Below are 22418 nucleotides of genomic sequence, written 5' to 3' on the forward strand. Positions count from 1 at the left end.
TCTTCTTCTCTCCACTATAATGTAAGCTCCAGGAGGACAGGGCTTCCTTTATCTGTTTCAACCCCTGCTGCATGCCAGGTGGAATAGTGTTTGGCATTTAGCACATGCTCAATAAATATTTATTGCATGAATGAATGACTAAACCTTATTTCCTTTAAATTACTCAAAAGTCTTTACTCTTGCTTTTGGGATTCATAGTCGCTTCTCCTGTTCCTGTGGCTTTCTTAGTGGTATGCCTCTTCCCTCCATTCTCCCTTCTCATTAGCCCTGCACAGTCCCTCCATGTTCCCAGGGAGGCAGATGGCACCTCCTCCTTTATTAATGTTAGAGGAGGATAAAAGGCAGGCATTATCTGGGCTCCCAGTAATTTTGAGAAGGCAGAGCATCCCCTCTCTCCTCAGCACTCCTACACACTTTATATGTGTGTTGCCTGGATTTTGGCTCATCTTCTATGAATCCCCTGAAATTTACTATGGGCACCTCCCATTCTCTAAATGACCAGCTTGGTTATAGGGCCTGGCAAAGAGCAGGCCCTCAGCAAGAGTTTGCTGGAAGAAAAGAAAGAATGAACACCTGTGGTTGCTGTTTAAGCATAGAGAGACTCCGCCCCCCACAGGACAGCTCCTCCGCGCGCAGTACCTAGCCTCCCTCACTGCTGGGACGCCCCTGGGGAACCGACGCCCAGATCAAGTTGACGCTTCATGAGCATTTGCTCTCTAAACAATGCCCAAGTTGTTTGGACTTTTTATTAGTGTTTTTTTTTTTTTTTTTTTTTTTTTTTACCTTGAAAATGATTTATTTTCATTTTACCCCTTCAACAAATGACAACCTCTTAGGTGCTGGCTGTTCAGCCTAACTTGTGTTATAATGCCACGCCCAGCCCCAAATATACCCACATTTTAATTCCCAGAACCTGTGAATGCTGCCTTACGTGGCAAAAGCTGTGATTAAGTTAAAGAGCTTGAGATGGGACGACTGTCCTGGGTTGTCTGGTGGGCCCAACATCACAATATTCCTTGTAAGAAGGATGTAGAAGGGGACAGAGAAGAAGGCAGCGTGATGGAAGAAGCAGCAAAGTGATGAGCTTTGAAGATGGAGAAGGGGCTATAAGCCAAGGAATGCCAGCAGCCACCCAAAGCTGTAAAAGGCAAGAGGAAAGATTTTCCCTCAGAGCCTTTGAAGGAACCAGCGCCACCACCACCACCCCTTAGCCCAGTGAAACTGATTTTATTCTTCCAGCTTCCAGAGCTAGAAGAGAATAAATCTGTGCTTTTTAAAGCCAGAACATTTATGGTCATTTGTTACAGCAGCAATGGGGAGCTAATGAATGATGTTTTTTTGTCTCTTAGGGCTTGTTTTTCCTTGGATTTATTCCAAAAACATATTTTCTGTGACTGGGACCAGAGGAGCCAGGGGGTGCCCCTGCCCTCTGGTTCTGATGCTCTTGGTGCTGTAACTATGGGTCTCTTTTCTCATGTGAACAGCCTCCCTCAGCAGCCTCCTGCTGCCTGGCCACCTCTTCAGCTTTTTGTCTCTGCCAGGCCACACGAGTGCCCACCCACTCCATGCCTTCCTCTTCACCCTGGCTCTGGCCTGTCCTTTGTGCATTGAGCAAAAATGTTATCCTGAAAAATAAGGATGTCAGCAGACAAATCTAGTTGATTGGGGTGAGCACTATGAGAGAACATTGATGGAGCGTCTTACCCACTCCAAGCACCCAGCACCGTGACCAGTGCAGACTATTTCTTGGAGTTTCCCCTTCAAGGATTTTAAACTAAAGTATGTTGCCCTGGCCAGTTTGGCTCAGCAGTTAGAGCATAGGCCTACAGTTCAGAGAGACCCAGGTTCGGTTACCGCTAAGGGCACTTACCTTGGTTGCGGTTTGTCCCCAGCCCTGGTTGGGTCATGCGGGAGGCAGCCACTCGATGTGTCCCTTTCGCGTCTATGTTTCTCTCTCCCTCTCTCTCCCTCCCACTCTATCTGAGCAAAAAAAAGAAAATGTCCTCAGGTGAGGATAAAAAAGAAAATAATAATAATAAAGTATGTTGATACTGCTCAGAATCCCCCCACTGAGCACTGCAGAGGGCATAGAGCAAAGGCAACATGCCCCTTTCTGGAATGTCTTCAACCTCAACCTGTATGACAGGAATGTGGCATGGAAAGCCTGGCACGCCCCTGGCACTGAGGCTCACCTGGGCCTGATGGAGGAAGACTGTACAGAGGCAAGAGGCTCGAGACACTGGGAGTGACAAGAATCTGCCAGAAACCGTGTTTGGGAAAAGTCAGAACAGCTGGCAGAGTCCTGGTCCCACCACCCCTCCCACACCCGGGGAATCCTTCCTGAGCAGCTATGTCTGCAGAGCTACGCCAGTGATGTTAGTCAAGCTCCCCACCAATATTTATAGCAGTTGCTTCAACTCTTCCCAAACAGCATCTGTTGTGGCAGGGGCTGGGTAGAGCCTCCAGAAGGTAGCGATTGTGAGTTCACAGCGTGGGCTGTGGAGACAACAGGAAGTGAGTGGGGCAGCTTTCCAGGGGGAAGTTCCACCTGCACGGATGAGGTGTGGCTGCCAGCCCGGGGGGCCGCAGACCTGCAGCAGGAGAGAGGCTGGCCCCCAGGAAGGGGAGCAGGGGGACGCATCCAGAAGAAAGAAATGAAGGAAGTGGTCCTACCTCCTACTTGAATACATCTGGGACTTGGGTTATTCCCCACCTGGCCCCAGCCTTTGCTTCCTTGTCACTCATAGCAACAAAAGCAGAAGGTTTTCAAAGAGAGTTTTGTTTGTGAAAACAATTTACGTGTTTTTTGTTTCTTTGTTTTTTTGTGTTTTTAAGTATGAACAAGTTAAGATAGAGCAAACTACCCTGGCCAGTTTGGTTCGGCGGTAGAGCATCGGCCTGCAGACCAATGAGTCACGGGTTCGATTCTGGCCAACGGCACGTACCTTGGAGGCAGTCACTCGAAATATCTCTCTCCCGTCAATGTTTGTCTCTGTCTCCCTTTCTCTCCCTCCCACTCTATCTGAAGATAAATGTAAAAATATCCTTGGGTGAGGATTTAAAAAAAAAAAAAAAAAGAGCAAACTGGGCTCAAGCCTTCATTCAGAGAGTAATTATAAAACCTTGATTTTCACAGAACTGTGGAGTCTACAGAACATGTCTCATAATGGAACATGTCCCTCTGAAATTGTTGTGATCCTTTTACAACCGCTTTGGTTTGGAGAAAGAACCTCAGAGAGCGCCCATGCCTTACCCACGAGCACGTGGCTTGAGAAGAGCAAAGCTGGGATGCACGCCCACGTTTCTGCATCCAGCCTCGCGTTCTTCCCCTATACCACAGCACCCTGTGGTACAATCAGTGCATTCCGAAAGGACAAAAAACATTGTGTTCACGATGCCATGCACTTAAAAAGTCCTGACTTCGAATTTAAAGCAGCACTCCATTTTTCAGCTGACGAAGCTGAAGCCCAGTGATGCTTTCGGAGGAAGGTCTATGATTGGGCTATTTGTGTTGCTTTGAGCAAAAGGGACGATGACCACAGCCCATAGAGCTCTAGGTGATGGATTTTTTGCTGTGTCAACCTGGCCAGGCTGTAGCCCCGTTATTCGATCAAACAGAATGGAGATGTGGCTGCGAAGGGATTTTGCAGAGGTGATGACAGTCCCTAATCAGTTGACTTTAGGTAAGGAAGAGCACCCTGGCCAGTCGTTCTGCCTATGGAGAATGGCTTCAGCCCACACCTGCAGGATGCCCGTGTCCCGTGAGCTTCCCTCGCTGACTACCCTCTGGATTGACTTGCTTAGTCAGCCTCACAATCGTGTGAGCCCATTCCTGGTGTATTCGCTTGCTAGACCTGCCGTAACAAAACAGCATGAACCAGGTGTCTTAGAGGAACAGGAATTTATTGTGTCTAGTTCTGGAGACTAGACGTCCGAGATAAAGGGGTTGGTAGGGTTGGTTCCTTCTGAGGGCTGTGACAGAGACGCTGTTCCTGCCTCTCCCCGAGCTTCTGGTGGTTTGCTGGCAAACTGTGGTGTGCCTTGGCCAGAAGGTACTGCATCACCCCAGTCTCTGCCTTCATGTTCATAAGGTCTTCTCCCTGTGTGCGTGGGTGTTTGTCTGTGTCCGTGTTTCCCCTTTATGAGGACACCAGTCACATTGAATTGGAGCCCTCACCAATGACCTCATTTTAACTTGATGACCTCTCTAAAGACTATCTCCAAATAAGGTCACATTCTGGGGTACTAGAGGGTAGGACTCTGATATATCTTTTGGGGGTCCTCTGGTGGAACCATGGCAGATGCACTTTGTGTGTACCTCTTGGTCACATTCCTCAAAAGAGCTTACCGGAATCACTGGATCCTTCAGGCAGGACATTCCATGTCTCCAGAAACACGGTCTCCTCCGAGGTGGAGATGTTTAAATCTGGGTGTGAGCATAACACAGCTGCTCAGGTCACACAGACAAGGCTGTGCTTGGACTCAGCAGAAACTGTATTGTTAGAGTGCTGGGGCATCTCAGTCAGCCGGACTCTGAGGGTATTTAACTAAAGAGTGGGGAATTTTACTGTAACCTGGCTTTGGCGTAAGTAGCTGCTTAACCCTCACAAGAATAAACATCTTGAGAAGCTTCGTGGGGTTTGGACGAAGTGCTCAAGGTGTGAGGGCTGGAGGGAAACTGTAATTCAGGTGTCTGGGGATGGGGGGTCAGTGAAGATATTCCACATTTTGGAGCCCCTGTTATGAGTCACACACTGGCTCGTGGCCAGGCATAGTTTATCCGATTTAACCCTCACTACATTCTACTGGGCATGTGTTATTCGCCCCTTGTCAGGTGGAAGGAAATGAGTCTTAGAGGACACTTGGGTCACATATCTAGTAAATATAGGCCGAGATTCAGACATACAGTTGATCCTCATCCTTTGAGGAGTTACCTACTCTCTAACATTTATTCGTAAGTCAGAGCCAGTATTCAGGGTGCCTTTATGGTCATTCATGGACATTTGTGAAAAATTTGAGTCACCTGATGCGTCCCTAGCTCAGGCCTAACGAAGTGACACTCTGCCGTCTTGTTTCTGCTCTATACTCTAAGTGTGTGTTATTTCCATGGTCTGGTTAGTGCCACGTTTTTTGTGGGGTTGTGTCTGTGTGTGTGTTGGTAACTCTGCTGTTTATAATGACCCTACCCTTGGTGTCAGAGTGCCATCTAGTGTTTCTAAGTGCAAGGAGACTGTGGTGCCTTTGAAAACACATGTGATAGATAAGCTTTGTTTAGGCTGAGTTACAGTGGTATTGGCTGTGAGTTCAGCGTTAATGGGTTAACACTATATACGCAATAAGGTGCCGTTCAACAGGAACAGACATAAAACCAGCGGCTCGTGGGAGCCTCGCCCTGTATCTCCCCCAGGAACCCCGGCTCCGTGATCACTAGCTTCAGTGCGCGTGGAGACACTGCAGAACAGAGCTGCTGCGGGTAGTGACACTGGCTGGATCCGTGTTGGGCCCTAAAGGCTGTCCCTGATGGACGCATGATGAGGATGAGAATTTGGGCCCGGGGAGTCGATGCCTCTTACCTGTTTCAGGAATGAAGGCGACTGCAGCCTGAAAGCCTCTAAAGGTCACATTTTCATCTGACCGGAAGCTGATGAACATCACACCTGAGGCGCTCAGCACCGGGGCAGGGGCGATAAAGCCGCACAGCCGGGCTGGTTCAAGCCCAGCCCAGGCGGGACGCGGTCAAGGCCCAGCAAACAGACATGACATTGTGTTAAAGAAAAAAAAAAATCGTCCCTTAGGTAACTGTTAGGAAATAAACTTTTCTGGTGGATATCACTAGTGGGCTTCTTTAGAACATGTTTTTAACCCCATCAACATTTTGATTCTGTTTACCTCCCGGACATTCCTACTGGGAATACCACTAAGGGCACTGTTCTGGCCAGAGGGTTGATGTTAATGGCACCTTCCCCTTCTGACCCCTAGTTCAGGGGGGCTCTCCGGATTTTCTATCCAAATGCCCTGTGATTCCGCTCGCTCTCCTGCCCCTGATGTAGGGAGGGGTGGGGTGAGAGCGTGGCGGGTGGAGGTGGTGCAGGGGATGACGCACCATTGAGCCAGACCCTTTTTATCCCCCCCGAGAAGCAGTCCGGATGCACACCAGGGAGGCTGGGCTCCAGGAACACAAACCTAGCTCCTTCTTCCTCTCCACATCCCCGTGCACCGCCACATAGTCGGAAGTGCAGTCTCCACTCTCCTCTATTTCCAGGCTCTGAAAGGAAAGCTGAGGAGACGCAACGTTACATGGCGGGTGAGAGCTGATTTTGATTAGGCAGACAAGTTGGGTTGCACAACTCGCTCTGGAGTGTGAGAGCTAGCGGGACCATGAGTGGGCTACGTTACTTAGGAGAAGATGCTGTTCCACAGGCTCCCAGACCTGCTAAAACATCGAAGCTGCTGAATATAACCCTAATGTCAGGGTGGGGTATGCAGATATTTGAGCTCCCTGGCTCCCTGCTAGGAGGAGCAAAGAAACAGCAAAGAGCAGTATTTGAGCGGTTTGCTGACACCACCAGTTGAGTGTGCAGAGAAGAGCAGTGGGGGAGGGGGCTGATGAAGCAGGAGGTCAGATTTTAGACATCCAGGTGACAGGGATTCAGTGGGGCCTGAGCACTCGGGCAGAGCCCGGGACTGAATGGATAGGACAAAGTGGAGGCAAATGACCATTGATGATGGACCACTGAGTGTAAGCATGGGGAGAAGGAGCTGCGTCAGAAGTCATTTGAATGAATCCCCTACTTAAACCCTTACTGGGATGCTTTCTGGAAGTAAACCCTTTCTCCCAAGTCGTGGTGTGCACATCCTTATGACTTGTAATGCTAATTTCCAAACTACTGTCTGGGCTGAGGCCTGGGACGATGCTGTCACCGGCCGGGTGTGAGAGCTTCATTTCACTGACACACAACATTCGCTGTGCACTTATTGAGTAGATGTTTTTAAATTACTTCCATCTCCGGCATGTCCAGGTTTTCAACTAAACCTGTCTTCATCCTTCTTCCAGGAAAATGCTCGTACTTAAACTTTTCTCCTCCATCACTAATAACAGATCTTCCTTTAATTCTGCTTCCTCCTGAAACATCTGCCGTGTTTGGGTTTCAGACACTTTCAGGAAAAGACCTATGCTTACTTCCTCCGTGTCTGCTCCCACTCATGGGTAAAACCTATGTGGTCTTGTTTCTGCTCCTCACATCTGACTTGACTTGATATTCAGACACCCCCACTGCTTCCTCCTCTCTGTTGTTCAATTGTCCGATCCAGTTCTTCCACCTTTTTACTGGAAGATGACGTGGGAACTGGACAATGAGTGCTCAGCCCTCCTTCACTTTAAATTCTGACCTGGTGTGGTAAGTCCAAAGTATTTTGTTTGTTTTTTTTCTTTATTGATTTTAGAGAGGTAGGAAGGGAGAGGGAGGGAGAGAGAAACATCGATGAGAAAGAACATTGACTGGCCGCCTTCTGCATGCCCCCCACTGGGGATCAGGCCCACAACCTGGGTATGTGTCCTGACTGGGAATTGAACCAGCACCCTCTTGGTGCTTGGGTCAACTCTCAATCACTGAGCCACACTGGCCGGGCCAATGCATTTTGTTTGTTTGTTTTGTTTTGTGTTGAAATTAAAGGCTCCATTCTCTGCACTGTCATAACACCACAGCAGGTTGGCTCTCCGGTGTTTCCGATCTCTTTTGCCTCTTGAACATATGAGAACGTTCATCTTTCCCTTTAGTTTATACTCTACATTCTCAACTTCATATTCTCTTGCTTTTAATTATTGTTTTAAGAGAAATACTTCTAAATGAATGCCTAGTTCCCCCTCACTCTGATGGCAGTCTCACCTTCGACCTCTGGAGGCGGCTCTCTGCCGATGGCTCCCTGGCGTTCGGTGAACACACAAAGGGGCACACACACCACTCGGTACCCTGACACTCAAGGCTCTCCATTGACCTGAGCCTTACCTTCCACCACCCGTCCCAGTACATGTCACGACTCTCACACCAGTGCCCCTGAACCTGTCCTATGCTGGTTCCTCTGTCCCTGCTGCATGAGAGCTTGATGGTGTGGTCCTTACTGCTGTTGACTTTTGTTAGCCATCACTTACCATGTGTTTCTAGAAGGGACTAGGGTCTGATGAAACAATTTACCAGGTACAAAGATTCAGGCAGCACTTCAACAAAAAGTAAAGTACGCAACTGCCATCTGGTGGTAAGCGTGGGTAGTTACGGGGGGATAGGCTGGTCTGTTATTCACTAGAATTTGTAGAGAGCCTTGGATGCCAGGGACCAGGGACCAGGGACCAGGGCCAGGGATACAGCAGTGAATAAATGAGATAAAAACCTCGGCCCTAATGGTGCTTATGTTAGCTATTCTGTGGACATACCATAGCAAAGTAAGGGTAACCAGAGTCAGTACCTTAATTACGTAATGTTTGGGGGCTTGAAAAACCCAGTTACAGTTGGCCATGTCACCGTAGTCTTCAGGGTAATGAAGACTCTGGATGAGGCCTTCTTCAAAAAGGACAGTCAAGGAGCTGCAACCTGAATCTGAGACACAAGGAGAACATTGAAACAGTGGCATCAGCCAAGCAAAGAGGACCCCTTTGTCCTCCCTCCTGTCTTCCATGAACGATGCATGACCCAAATCTTCAAGCTGGGCCAACGAGGAGGAAGAGGTCCGTGCACTGATTTCCCAGAGCCCACTAGGCCCTCTCAGCTCACGTGGGTGAGCAATGGCAGCACCGGAGAAGGGGTGCTGTGCCTGGCAGCTCCCGGGCCGTGCTCCTCACGATGGAGCTTCGTGGGCCTTGAGGGAGCTCCCTGCCCCCCACCTACTTCCTGTGGGGCTCAACTTCTACAAAAGGCCTGGATAGTGTGATAAAATCAAATGGTTTTACCAGGAAGGTGGTTTGGTATAACAGCTTTATAGGTGAGATTAAACCCGGTGGCATGATCTGTGGCGTCAGAGATGAACATCAGCCTCAAGGAGTGGGAAGCAACCAGCACTGATGAAGCGAGGCTTTCTCCGCACAATTTCCCTGCAACACAAGATCCTTTGTTGAGTCTAGAAAACAGCACCCATTCAAAGACTTAAGGAGAGCTGAACTTTTCACGATAGTGCAGGATTGTCTAAACTGGGGTTTCTCAACCTTGGCTCTGCTGACATTTTGAGCTGGAACATTCTTTGGGTTCAGGCTCCTGTGCATAGTAGGATGTTTTGCACCATTTCCTGGCCTCTAACCTGTAGATGCCAGTAACACTCCCTCCAGCTGTGACAACCAAAAAGCCTTCTGAGACTTTGTCAACAGTCTCCTGGGAGGCAAAATCACCTCCAGTTAAGAACCACAGAAACTCTCTCTTCTTTCTGTTTGATATATAAGTAACTTTTCTCTCCTACTCACCAGTATCCATTTTTATCCTTAGCTGGGCGCGGCAGGGAAAGGTCATTTTCATGCCTAGAAAAGCAGCCTGCTCCCTGGGAGGCCCTGGGAGGCCCGCGATGTGTCCGCACCTGACTCCTGACGGGCTCCAGGCCTGGCAATGCCTGAAGGGGGTCTGGGTCCTTGGGAGCAGGTGCAGCAGATAAAATGCACTGCGACCTTACAGCCATCACCCAGGCTCAGGTCCCGTTCTTTCCACTGTCACTTCTCTGTCTCAAACACTGAGACAAATGTGGTGTTTACAGATGTCTCAGTGCCAGACATATTGTAACCAGGCTCTGTCAAGCCCTCCAAGCACAGTGTCTATTTGACAATGTGAAAATCCACTCACCAATAAGTCTGTCTTCTAGAGAATATATTGACAGGTAATTGTGTTGACAAGACTCTGCATCCAAGTGGGAAAAAGTGAGCAACACATGCATTTCCTCGGGTGCCAACAGGGTCCAGACACACTGTCTGCAGGCAGATACATCGGGAAGGTGTTATTTCTAGACAGAAAGTGGCTGTCCCAGTTCGTGGGCACAGTCAGACTGAAGGTGGGGTGGGGGAGGAGCGGCAGAGGGGCTACTCACTGCTTACTGTCATAATAGAGGTAGGGGCTTTCTGGGAAGTGCAGCTCCCCCTCAGGCCCCCTGACCACAAGGCCCTTCTCACTGCAGGAGGCTGGGAGGGAAGCCACAGAGTTAGGTTAACTGGTGGCTGGTAAGACAGCCCGAGCTTTCCAGGAGCCTCCTGGTCCTCTGTTACGCGTACCTCCCTTTCCCATAAAACCTTTTCTTGCTTTGGCTTCTAGATGCCTTATTCCTTTCTGTTCCTTTTAGGTCCTGCCTAACCTTGAGATTCTATGATTTCTTCTCCTTTACTCTTCTTTCTCCGACCCCATACTCCATTCTATAAATACAGGTGGTTCCCAGGTCCTATCATTCGGACCCCTCTCTCTGCCCAGACCCTCTGACCAGTCTCTTGCATACCCTCAGTTTCAACTACCATCTCCACATCCCTGAACTTCAGACCCGATTTCTCGATCGTCTCCTAGATGTCTCCCCTGAAACTGAACAGAGTGCAAAGGAAACTTCTCAGGCTATGCAGACACTTCTGCTTTGATTGCTCTCTTCTGCCCTTTGCTTAGTTTCCCATGCCTGGAACTTAGGTAGCAGCCTTGATTCCTCCCTCGTCACCCTTCATCTAAGTGACCAACAAGTCCTAATTCTTCTTGTTTCTCTTCCCTCCATGTCATGCTCTGGCCCTTGCCCTAGGTCCAGCCTCCATTTCTTGTCTCCGGAAGTAATGCACCATCTCATAAATCCACCTCGAATGCTCTCCTCTCCGATCTAGTCCCTAGTGCTACTCTTCCCACTAAAGTAGGGCTTTAATCTGTTTCACTAATCAACTTCCTGTTACTCAGTAAAGTCTAACCTTTTTGACCAGCATTCAAAATTTCCATAATTTGGTCTCAAATTCTCTTTCTGATCTCCCCGCATCAAGCCCCATCGCATACCCACACTTCAGCTGCTTTGACCGACTGACTGGTCTCCATTACAGCCTACGTTTTCCTGTCTCCATCCCTTAGTATCCACCCAGGATGACAGCTGGAATGTTTTTCTTTACCTGGATCCCACTTCCACCTCGCAGAAGCCTACTCATTCTTTGTCCTTAAAGGTTCCACTTAGAAAATATCTGTCCTTCAAAGCCTCCCTGTCTTTTTTTTCCCCTGCGAGAAGCAGCCACTTATCCCCTGAGCCCTCAGGGTACTCTTTCTCACACTGCCTTTTGTAGGTAGTTCCACAGACTCACAGAACCACTGGAGATTTGAGCTTACGGCGCCTTAGAAATCATCTTGTCCAAACTCTTTTTATTTTGTGGATGGGGAAACTGAGGCCCAGAGGTAGGAAGGAGCTTCCCAAAGCCAGAGTGAATTCAGTGAAGGTTTGCAATGTGACACGGGGTACCTCCCCTGGATGACAAGTAAGGACACTGTCAGGGCAAGGTGTGGAGCTTGCTGACCACATCTGCACCGCCCCACCCGCCTCCTCAAGTCTGATCCAAAGCAGGGATCTGGAAAACGTTTGCTGGATTGAGGTGATGCTCTGAACTGACAGGTCGTGACATGGAGGGAGTCTGGGGCTCCAGCTGGGCAGGGGACTGCCCTGACCGGCAGGGAATGGCTGTGGGTTTTCCAAGTGGTGGTTTTATACATAGTGAGCAAGGACAGCACTTGCAGAGGAAGACTTTTGATTATAAAGGGAACTGATATGAAGAAATGCTAGATAGTAAGTCATGTTTCTGGGGGAGCAGGCTGGAGAAATACCCACCTCTGGAGCTCTTTCTCTGCTTCCCTGGGAAAGAAAAGGAAAGATGAAATTCAAGGTTTGTGATATCCTAAACAATATTTCCAGAAGTTAGCATCTCCCTGACTTAAAAGTGCAGAGATTTTGGAGTCAGTATGCAAATAATGAAAATTGACTGCATGGGAAGAACAGAAGGGATCATTTGACAAAGCAGAAAGTGGCCTTTTTGTTGTAAGGAGATGATTTCACCCTGTTTATTAAGTAGGCAAATTAAGAGACTGGCCATGATTAGCTTGGAGGTTACACAGAGCAAGAAGAGGTCATCTGGTCTACCCCTCTCATTTTTCCATGAGAAGGGAGGCTGGAGGTGGATGTAGCTCACCCAGAACCACAGAGGAATTGCTGGGTGAGCTACAGCTTGAACCGAGGGCTCAGGTACCCGCTCCCAGACCATATACTTAAAAACGAACCCACGTTCTTACTGAACTAATTTGAATTAATCCCTTTGGAGAAAAATAGAAGCCTTACTGCAGCTGCAAGCCAACAGTTATGAAAACAAGTAAGGCTGATTTGGAGGCAGAAATGAAGTTCCAGTGAACTCACTAGTCAACCTAGTAGAAGGGTGTACGTAGACCCAGGCCTCTTCAGACGGCAATACCTGGATCTATACTGGGCCTTCTCAACCACGGCATTGCTAACATTCGGGGCCTCGTCATTCTTCGCTGTGGGGGCTGCCCTGTGCATTGCAGGAGGCCTAGCAGCACCCATGGCCTCTACTCACCAGATGCTACTGTCGCCCCCCTCCCCCAGTGGTGACAACCAAAAATGTCTCCAGACAGTGTCCCCCAGGGGCAAAATTTCCTGTGGCTGATGAGCACTGATCTGTACTGTTGGTTGCTGAGTCTTGCTAGCAGTTGAGAAGTGATGACTACATGTCACCAGCTGAGATAGTTTCAATTAAAGGCAAATCTGACAAAGTCTAGGATGGATTCATGTTTCATTGAATATTTGTACGCTGTACCACACACCATGCTTTACTTTGTTTTAGCCTCAGGAAGTGTCACAGCCCTTATGTGCTACCCTAGGAATAGAAGCGGAGCGTGTCTGTGCAGTGGTCCTGACTTGCCTAGACTCTGCCAATGCTCTCTCTGGCCCGAGCTTCTTGACCTGGTGTGCTCGCTTTATTACCAGTTTGGATGTGTTTGTGGATCCAGGGCAGCACTTTACTAAGATCTGTGAAGATCCCGGGGGATCCTTGATTTTCTTTCTGTACATTGTTTCTCCAGCCTCGACCACAGCCCAAACCCCAGGAAGTCACACCAGCGAGAGTCCAAGCCCCTTTCTTATTCAGGCACATGAGGGAACCTCCTGAATCTCCCTGTGGGGGGAAAAGCCTCTGTTACCATCGTGATCATTGTCTGTGCCCCAACGTGCTCACCCTTATCCCCCATAAAGATGCTAGGTGAGGATCAATGACATTTCTTCACTTCTGATAACTTAGACTGGGGCCTGGGAGGAGAGGCAAGCACCGTTCCCATTAGATCCTTGAGCATCGGTGGAGTCTATCGGTTCTGCCTCCTCCTCCTACATCCTAGGCCTTCAGCAAGTATCAGGCTTTTTTCCTTTTCCTGTCTCGTCTTGCAGGCTCAGAGAAGTCTTGCCCAGTAGTAAAACTGACCTCGGGTCTTGGTCAGCAGGAGGAGTGGCAGGAAAGGAAAGTTCCCATTATACACGAACAAGAAACCTCTAAATAGGAAAGAGCCAGCCATTCTTCAGAGGTGGACAGCCCTGAGCTCATTACTGGCATTAGCTGTCACTTAGTCTTTTGGAAAAAGTGGAAGACCTCCTCTGAATTCACACTCCCTGGTATACATAGGTTGTTTAAAGTGTCCCTTAATTTTGACTCGACCTCTCCTGTCACTCTTGACCCTTCTTATCAGAGCCCAGTCTTACAAAGCTGACGGAAGCCGGCCTGGGACCGTCAGCCCAGCTGCTCCCACCTACCTGACATGCGTCTCTCCCTCCGTCTGGGAAGCCTGTGCAGAGAAAGGTCTGCCCACTGATGGGTTTCTGTAGGGTTAACAGAGCAGCCACACACTCCTCCTGGGTCAAAATGGGCAGGTTCACTTCCTGCAAGACTTGTGGGAGGAGGCCGTCTAGAAAACAGAGATGAGAGCCCCAGCGAGCCCCTCCCCATGCTCTCCGAGCTGAAGATGCCTGCCCCGGTCAGGCGGTGTCTTTTGGAAAGCCCTGAATTTCTCAGTACATCTTGGCAGTCTCTATATTTTAAAATGTTGCACAATTAAAATAAAAACAGATTAAAATTTCTGTTTTCTGATTACCCAGCAGAAAGTTGAGACACCTGATGAAGGGTCGAGGCACGGAAGTTCTTACCTTCAATCAGGCGGCCCCAGCCTGCAGTGGTGCAAGTCAGTCCAGCCTCAAATCGTTCTCCCGGCTCCGGAAGACACATGGGCCCCACAAACGGGCCTGAGAAAAAGAGCAAGGCCAGGCGTGGAGGAGAGGACACCAGGAGCCACTCGCCAATTGGTATCTAGGTGGTTCCCCCAAGATCCCGCAAGTGTTGTAATATTTCTGATAAGGTGTCACTTATCAGAAAGAGAAAGACCCTTTCCCAACACTGCATAATCCTATACCTGAAGCTACAAACAAAGGTGTGTCAGGTAGGGGCCCCTCCACCCCAAATCTTTGTCTCTACGTCCATGACCCAGAATTGTTGGTCAAAACATATACTGTAAGGAATGTGCAATGGAACAGAATTGACAGAGAACGTGGGATAGATCATTCAGAGCCTGAAATGTTTACCAAAACGGAAGGTGCCAGCCATCTTCAAAAGAGCAATGTCGTAGTCCATCGGTTTCTTGGAGGAGAAACGTGGGTGTATGATGATGCTTTCTGTGGTCAGGGTTTGCTCTCCTGGCTCTATGTGGCTTAAGTCATGTTTTCCAGCAGTAACATTCAGAGTTGATGCAATATTTCTAGGAAGAGGATGCAGCAGAATGAATTGATTTCATTGAGCCTCTGAGTTCAGTTCTAATGGTTGACAAACCGGCCTCTTCAGAATGGCATGGGTGGATAACGGGGGTAGGAGGCTGCTGGGCGGAGAAAGTGAGCATGTTCCCACACTCTTAATGCAGAGGTTCTCAGTTTGAGTGGGGGAGTGGTCAAGAATGGCCTCATGGAGTCAATGATGTAATAAATTAAATACTTTGCAATACTATTTGTAAAATGCCTAATGGTGTATATACATTGTAATTCAAGGGTCTAAAGCTATAGTGGACTTTATTTAGCTGCCTTATGTGGTCATCCTGGCCTCAGTGTCAGTGAATGACTTGTGATCCCCACTAAGCATGGCCTTACTGTCAGAGAGCTAATGCAGAATGTGTGTTGTGAAAGCCATCAAAGCACCATACCTGTGATATCCCAGAGACCGTGCATTCTCAGGGCGCTGGACTGGGTTTCAACAAGGGGAGGAGGGGCTCTTCTCCTAACCTCCTTCCTGTTTGTCATTCAGAGACCTGGCATGACCTGGGAAAGACCATTCTATTCCCCTTCCTAAAGCAAAGTTGTCTGAGAGGAGGAACTTGATGGGATGCTTTGAGATAGATTAAGAGCTTTGGGCTTGCCATTTGGGGTTACCCCTCATTCCCAGAAGGGATGATTTTATAAAAATTGGGAAAGGACATACTTTTCTCTTGGTAAACTGTCCTGGCTCCTGGCTGTATGAAGGACTGCAGCCAGCACATGGCAGCTCTCCAGCCTCGCCCCCTGCCACACTGCACTGGGATTTTCAGCTGACTCTTCTTTAGACTGTCACCTCTGGGGGCAGGAAGGATCTCACCCATCGTTGTATCTTTGGTACCCACTAATGTCTAGCACCAAGTAAACATCCAGCCGATGTTTGCAAATTTGAAAGAGGGCAGCTGTGGGGACTTGATCTCGAGTGCAGCCGAGAGAGCGCCAAGAGCCCTGGCAACAGCGGGACATTTGAAACACTCAGGAACGTGCACCAAGGATGCAAGTTGTTGGAGTGGAGCTCAGAGAGGCAGGATCAGTATGACAGAAGGTGTGGGAGGAGCCTTCTTTAGGTTTTACTGGCCTCCCTTTGGTCTCTTTTATCCATTTTTTAAGATGTATAATGAACTGCGTGATCTTTTTTTTCACTGAAATTTAGGAAAAATAGGAGAGAACTTTTATAAATATTTCTTTGTGATGCTCTTTTCCCCCCTCGCTTGGGTAGTATTCTTTATTAACTTTCATTCATATTTAACTGTTCTACTTCTGCAAGAGATGTGTGTCTTCCACCAAGCTGAGTACCCTCTGACAACATCACGGAGCTCTGTTTGTGTTATGCAATTAAGATGTGCTCCCAACTAAAGTATGCATCACCCAGTGCCTGGTTTTGGAGTTATAGCGGCTGATTCCAAGGCAAAAGAAGGGCAATCTGACCTCTGTCCACGTGCTAGGCCTGCCCCTACCTGTTTGCAACGCAGTGAGCAGCCGTAACCACCCACTGTGGAGAGATGATGGTTCCGCCACAGATGTGCTTCTGCCTTCGTTTCAGAGACACCTGAATGGCAGAGACCTTAGATAAGAGCCCATTAATGCCCTGGGATCCCACAAACCTGGAGACCGGGCATATTCTAGAAAACAGACCCAGACATAGTCTTCACAAGTACTAGAACTCACGCACTGTAAAGGTGTAAAACCATTTCACTACAGCTCGGAAAAGAAAGAGCAGGGCTGGAGCCAGAACTTTCCCAGCCTGGTTCACAGGACAGGTAGTTAATCTTAGATAACTGGCTACAGTATTCACTTTGTCTAAATTGTTGGCATTTATTTTTTATAATAATGTTGATTCGTACTGTTACTCTAACCATATAAACAATATCGGTGAATGACAAGAGAGAAAAAGAATCATAAGCTACAGCAGGACCCAGATGAACAGGTTAGAGAGAAAGGCAGGGTGAGAGGGCTAAGGGAGTCAAACATGCGCCAGCTCCTCCGAGCCTCTAGGGGACGCCGTGGAGACCTACCGTTTTCTCATCCTCTTAACTGTTTCACCTCTACAACTTCCTCAAGCCTGTTTTTTACTCTGCCTCTATCTTTGGTTTATCCTGTTCATGATATTTGATTTGCCTTTAAAATGACTGGCAGGGTACAAATAATATTTTTAATTCCGTTGTTGAAACAAGAAAGTGAGCAACTTATTAGACTCATTCCCTTTTTGATGATAAATTATTCAATGAGCAATTGAAAAATATATTTAGCCCTGGCCGGTTTGCCTCAGTGGTTGGAGTGTCAGCCCACGGACCAGAGAGTCCTGGGTTTGGTTCCCGCTAAGGGCACGTGCCTCGGTTACAGTTTGTCCCCAGCCTGGTTGGGATCGTGTGGATGGCAGCCAGTCGATGTGTCTCTCTCATGTCGATGTTTCTCTCTCTCTCTCTTTCTCCCTCTTTCCCTCCCGCTCTATCTGAACATAAATGCAAAAATGTCCTTGAGTGAGGATTAAAAAAAGAAGAAGAAGAAAAGAAAAATATATTTAATGTAGAGAAAAGACTAAGAATAGAATAAAAAGCAAGTAAATAAAAGTCAATGATTTATCCCTGACTATAATTTGAATATGGACTTCTGATTTGACTAGCCCACCAACTGACTGGAGTAAGCAGCTGATCAACCAACTCTTCAGCCAAGTAATTAATTCATCAACCCAGTGAACATAAACTCATTCAACCAACCATTACCAAATATCCACTGACCTAAAAGTTAATATGACTGACTGAAGAAAAGTAAAAATAAAGAGCTATCATTCTACTTGCAAAATTAAATGGCAAGAATACAATATGGCTCCCAGGGCAAAGAAAGCTGGGGACTTTTCAAAGACAATAAATGTAAACACCATTGGCCAGGCGCAGAAGCACAAAGACATTTCTGTGGCATGGGGGGGCCAGGAAATTAGGTTGAGGCAGAATTCTTAGGACACTGGCTACTAAGAAGGCAGTCGCCTTATTATTCCCTGAGCAGTCCTATGGTTTGGGTACAAATCTTACACCTCAGACAAACGTAGACCTATGGATAGGACACCTTTGACTTCCCTGGTCATCTTTAACTGTAATGAGATACGTATATTTTAAATATATGTATTGAATCAGAAAATTATTTTTAAATTGTAAATTTAAAAGTTTTCACTTTCTTGAAGTGGGATTTTTGTATAAGGGGTTGAAAGTTTGGGATGGCATTTTCAATTTTTAGAACAAGTCAATAGTGAATGTAACTATTCTGGAGACACCTTTTCTGAACTTAACTGGTACATAAGTGGTACACGAGGGGTTTGAATCCCTGCACATGCTCCTCAGATTTCTGGTGACCAGTAGGCAGAGTGGAGTGCACTGATAAGTAGCATGTGATTCTGGGAGATCCAATCCCAAGACAGCTCATAGTCCCCCCCAGAGAATGCTCTCTGAGACTCACCTGCCATGGGTAAGACCCCTTTACCACTTGGCTTCCCCCAACAATGCGACTGAAAAGGTTCAAGGAATTCCAAGGCTGTGCCTTCACCAGACTCTGCCCACACGTGGGAGCTGGGAAAAGAAACACCAAAACAAGTGATTAGATAGCTTCTAAGACTGAGGGACACAGGAAACTCTTCTGAGTGAGGAAAAAAAACTGTAGGACATGGATCATGTAGAAAGACTGCAAAACGGCTCTAAGTTAATTGTGGGTTTTGCTGCAATTTGCAGTACAAAAGATTGCTCAGCTTTTCAATTTTTTAGAACATGCGAATCATGAAAAGATGCACTTTATTTATTTATTTTTTTTTAAAATGAATTTTTATTTATTTTTTTGTTACAGATATTTTACCTTTTTACCCCATTGGCACCCCCCCCCCCCCCCCTCCACCCTGTCCCCGGCTTAGTTGTCCATGTCCATTGGTCATGCATACATGCATATAAGTTCTGTGGTTTATCTCTTCCCACCCCCCCACCCCCCATCCCCTCTTCTGAGGGATGTCAGTCTGTGCCCTACTTCCATGTGTCTGGGTCTACTGTATTCCTCAGACTGTTATGTTCATTATATTCCGTATATAAGTGAGATCATGTGGTATTTGTCTTTTTCTGCTTGGCTTCTTTCACTTAGGATGATACTTTCCAGGTCCCTCCATGTCGTCTCAAAGGATAAGAGATCTTTCTTTCTTACCGCTGCATAGTACTCCATGGTGTATATGTACCACAGCTTTTTTATCCATTCGTCTACTGGTGGACACTTGGGCTGTTTCCAGATCTTAGCTATTGTAAATAGTGCTGCTATGAACATGGGGGTACATATATTCTTCCTGATTGGTGTTTCAGGCTTCTTAGGGTATATTCCCAGGAGTGGGATCACTGGGTCAAATGGAAGTTCAATTTTTAATTTTTTGAGGTAGCACCATATTGTTTTCCATAGCGGCTGCACCAGTCTGCATTCCCACCAGCAGTGTACTAGAGTCCCCTTTTCTCCACACCCTCGCCAACACTTGTTTGATGATTTGTTGATGGCGGCCATTCTGACAGGTGTGAGGTGATATCTCATTGTTGTTTTAATTTGCATCTCTCTGATGATTAGTGATGTTGAGCATTTCTTCATATGTCTCTTGGCCATTTGTATGTCCTGTTTGGAGAGGTGTCTATTCAGCTCCTCTGCCCATTTTTTAATTGGGTTCTTTGTCTTCCTTTTGTGGAGTTGTATGAGCACTCTATATATATTGGAAATTAACCCCTTATCGGATACATCATTGGCAATGATGTTCTCCCATACAGTGGGTGGCCTTTCCATTTTGATGACTGTTTCTTTTGCTGTGCAGAAGCTTTTTAGTTTGATGTAGTCCCATGTGTTCATTTTCTCCTGTGTTTCTATTGCCTTAGGTGATGTATCAGTGAAAATTCTGCTCCGTATGATGTCCGAAATTTTGTTGCCTACATTTTCTTCTAGAATTTTTATGGATTCCCGGGTCACATTTAAGTCTTTTATCCATTTTGAGTTTATTCTTGTGTAGGGTGTAAGTTGATGGTCTAGTTTCATATTTTTGCATGTAGCCGTCCAATTTTCCCAACACCATTTATTAAAGAGGCTGTCTTTACTCCACTGTATGCTCTTGCCACCTTTGGCAAATATTAATTGAGCGTATTGCCTTGGGTCCATTTCTGGGTTTTCAGTTCTGTTCCACTGGTCTATATGCCTGTTCTTGTGCCAGTACCAGGCTGTTTTGGTTACAGTCGCTTTGTAGTATAACCTGATATCTGGTATTGTGATCCCACCTACTTTGTTCGAAAAGATGCACTTTGAAAGATTAAGTGCCTCAGAGGTAGCTCTGTGCTGGGTTAGCAGGAATGCAGCCCCCCTTTACCTCTGAGCAATCTGGACCCTTGGAGGCTCCTCACAGCGCTCTGTACTTCTCTGACATTAATTACATGCACATGGTTGTTTCTGCCTTTCAACCTAACTAGACAGTGGGGTCCTCAAAGATATGATCTTTACCATAGAAATACCTATATCCACAGTATCTAACACAGTTAGCTACATAGCAATGGCTCAGTTAACTCACTGAGTGGATGATGCCATCGTCTGCCCTAGACTGTGATTGTGTGTAGGTACATCTGCGCTGCTCCTCCCAGGGGCTGAGTCTGTGGTACTGGCACAGCCAGATATTGGACTGAATTCTCTCTGAGGGTAAAAAGTAGCAGATTGTTCAAGGAGAGAGGAGTGGAGACAAGACTGGGTCCTGATTCACACGCTAGACTGGTGTTAGGATAGAAGAGTCTGTTGCCCGTTAATGGAAGAAAGAAGTCTTTTGTCTTTGTGGAAAAGATTTTGTCCCTGAAAAAATTGCATGTACTTATTTATCCTTGATTTTGTTTACTCCTCAGCTAAAAGATGCATAGATTAAAGATGTATGCACCTGCCTGGTGACTCAGGGGTGGCACGTCTGTGCCTACTGCAGATCATTCTTTTCTACGCGTTTTCTAGAAAGGCCTGGAAAGCCCTGTCTCATTCATAATCACCCCACTTCTTTGCCTAGCTGAGTCCTCTAATCCTTATTCTTCAACTTGGAGATCACCTCAACTAAGAAGTCTTCCTCAATTTTATCAATACCTTAGACGTAAAATTTACTATTTTCTGAACTCACTGGAGCAAAGACAGAAAACATGGTGATTCTCAGGGCTGGCACATATCCAGCTGGGGAGAAGCCTGCAGGAAATGCCCTCAGCTTAGGTTACGTGAGGGAAGAAAGACCATTTATAATACACCACAGTGAACATGCTTCATATTTCCCAGCAAGACAGTTTTCCGAAAAAGTACAGATGCTTCCAAATGTATGCTGATTTCCAGAATTTGTTCCATGAATGAGGATGGAATTGTGCAATACGTCCAAATAAGTGAACAATCCCAGTTTTCTCCAGATAAATACAACTTGTCCAAGTTGTATTCAATAAATATTTTCCCCAGTTTCATATGCTGATATCGGGAAAAAAAGTCTAAAATAATTACATGAAAACAATTAGGTCTCCAAAATATATTTTCTTCTCTAGTTTTCCCAAAGGACTATGGAGTGGAGTTATGATGCCCACTGCCAGCCAAAGTTATTCCTTTAGACAAAGATAATTATAGAGTTTGTTTAGAACTTACCTTTGGAAAGAGAGCGAGTTGCAGATTTACCTTGTTCCAGACATATCATTCCAAGTAGTAAAACCAGATTATTCTTACTTATAGGCATTTTGAGATTCAGAGTTCTTTCCTGCAAATTTAAAGAGAATAGAGAACCAAAATAGAAAGCCTTGTGAGACCAGCAACAAGCCCATTTAAAAGGAGGTTAATCATTAACGAAGACTTGAGGCATTCAACCAGGTCCAAAAGATGTTTCTGAATGTGATTTCTTGCAAAGATCTTGGCAAGATGTGGGAGTCAACCACAGAAGCATAGTCTTGATTGAGCAATATTCCATGTCTCATTACACTCACATCCATTCATTGCTTCCCAAAGTGTATCTGGCCAGCTAAGATACACTTAGCTTGGTGTCTACCGTTTTTATTGGCAAACATGACTTGCTTCTTAGTACCAGTTGCCTTCTACAAGAGGACTGGATATCAAAGGTGGCCCTGTTTGCAAGGAGAGACTTTACTTCATACCTGCAAGCAACCCATGACAACATGCTAAATTTTTTCCCTCTCTTATTTTTCAAGTGTAAATGAATGATCATAATCATGTGTTTCTAGAGAAGGAGAGGAGAGGAAAGATAATTTGGTAGCCCAGGCAAGAAGTCAGGCTACTGGACCGTCTTTCAGGGCACTGTCTATGGAGCATTTATGAATCTGCATTCTTTATTGTTTCGTAGTTATAGGAGGCGAACACTGACTTTCCTTCTACCCTGGAGACGGGGTGGCACAGGGAGGTCGCTCTGATTATGTGCATGTCTTCTTCCCTGAGCTTGTTACACATGGACAGTGTGTGAGAAACAGCTGTGGATTGGCTGGTGTTGTCCATAACCACATAGGAATATGAGATTTTTCTGTCAACTTTTATAAATTACTTGCCCAAAATGGCAAATGTCAAACCAGAAGATCCTAACTTCCTTGCGGCAACTTTTGCCT

General features: G+C 46.7%; 1 protein-coding gene across 1 annotated transcript; it reads right to left on the minus strand.

Annotated features, from left to right (window-relative positions):
- Positions 1-2413: 2413 nt before the first annotated feature.
- On the minus strand, positions 2414-21544 carry OVCH2 (ovochymase 2). The gene is made up of 16 exons (XM_036259581.1): positions 21457-21544; positions 18265-18374; positions 16272-16363; positions 14599-14771; positions 14167-14262; positions 13777-13928; positions 12953-13150; positions 11797-11812; positions 10057-10147; positions 9816-9940; positions 8942-9082; positions 8461-8591; positions 6184-6277; positions 5574-5705; positions 4349-4447; positions 2414-2496 (listed from the first exon to the last, which is right to left on the minus strand). Exons 1-16 carry the CDS (start codon positions 21542-21544, stop codon positions 2414-2416), a joined length of 1821 nt encoding a protein of 606 aa, XP_036115474.1.
- Positions 21545-22418: the final 874 nt, after the last annotated feature.

This window comes from Molossus molossus, unplaced genomic scaffold (genome assembly GCF_014108415.1).
Source record: "Molossus molossus isolate mMolMol1 unplaced genomic scaffold, mMolMol1.p scaffold_m16_p_13, whole genome shotgun sequence".
Lineage (NCBI taxonomy): Eukaryota > Metazoa > Chordata > Mammalia > Chiroptera > Molossidae > Molossus > Molossus molossus.

Coding starts and splice junctions, on each gene's coding strand:
- OVCH2 (XM_036259581.1), bottom strand. CDS start 21,544: ATGCCTATAAGTAAGAATAATCTGGTTTTACTACTTGGAATGATATGT. Junction 16,364..18,264: donor AGGGGTCTTACCCATGGCAG/GTGAGTCTCAGA, acceptor TCTGCCATTCAG/GTGTCTCTGAAACGAAGGCA. Junction 6,278..8,460: donor CCAAACATTACGTAATTAAG/GTACTGACTCTG, acceptor GCGTCTCCTCAG/CTTTCCTTTCAGAGCCTGGA.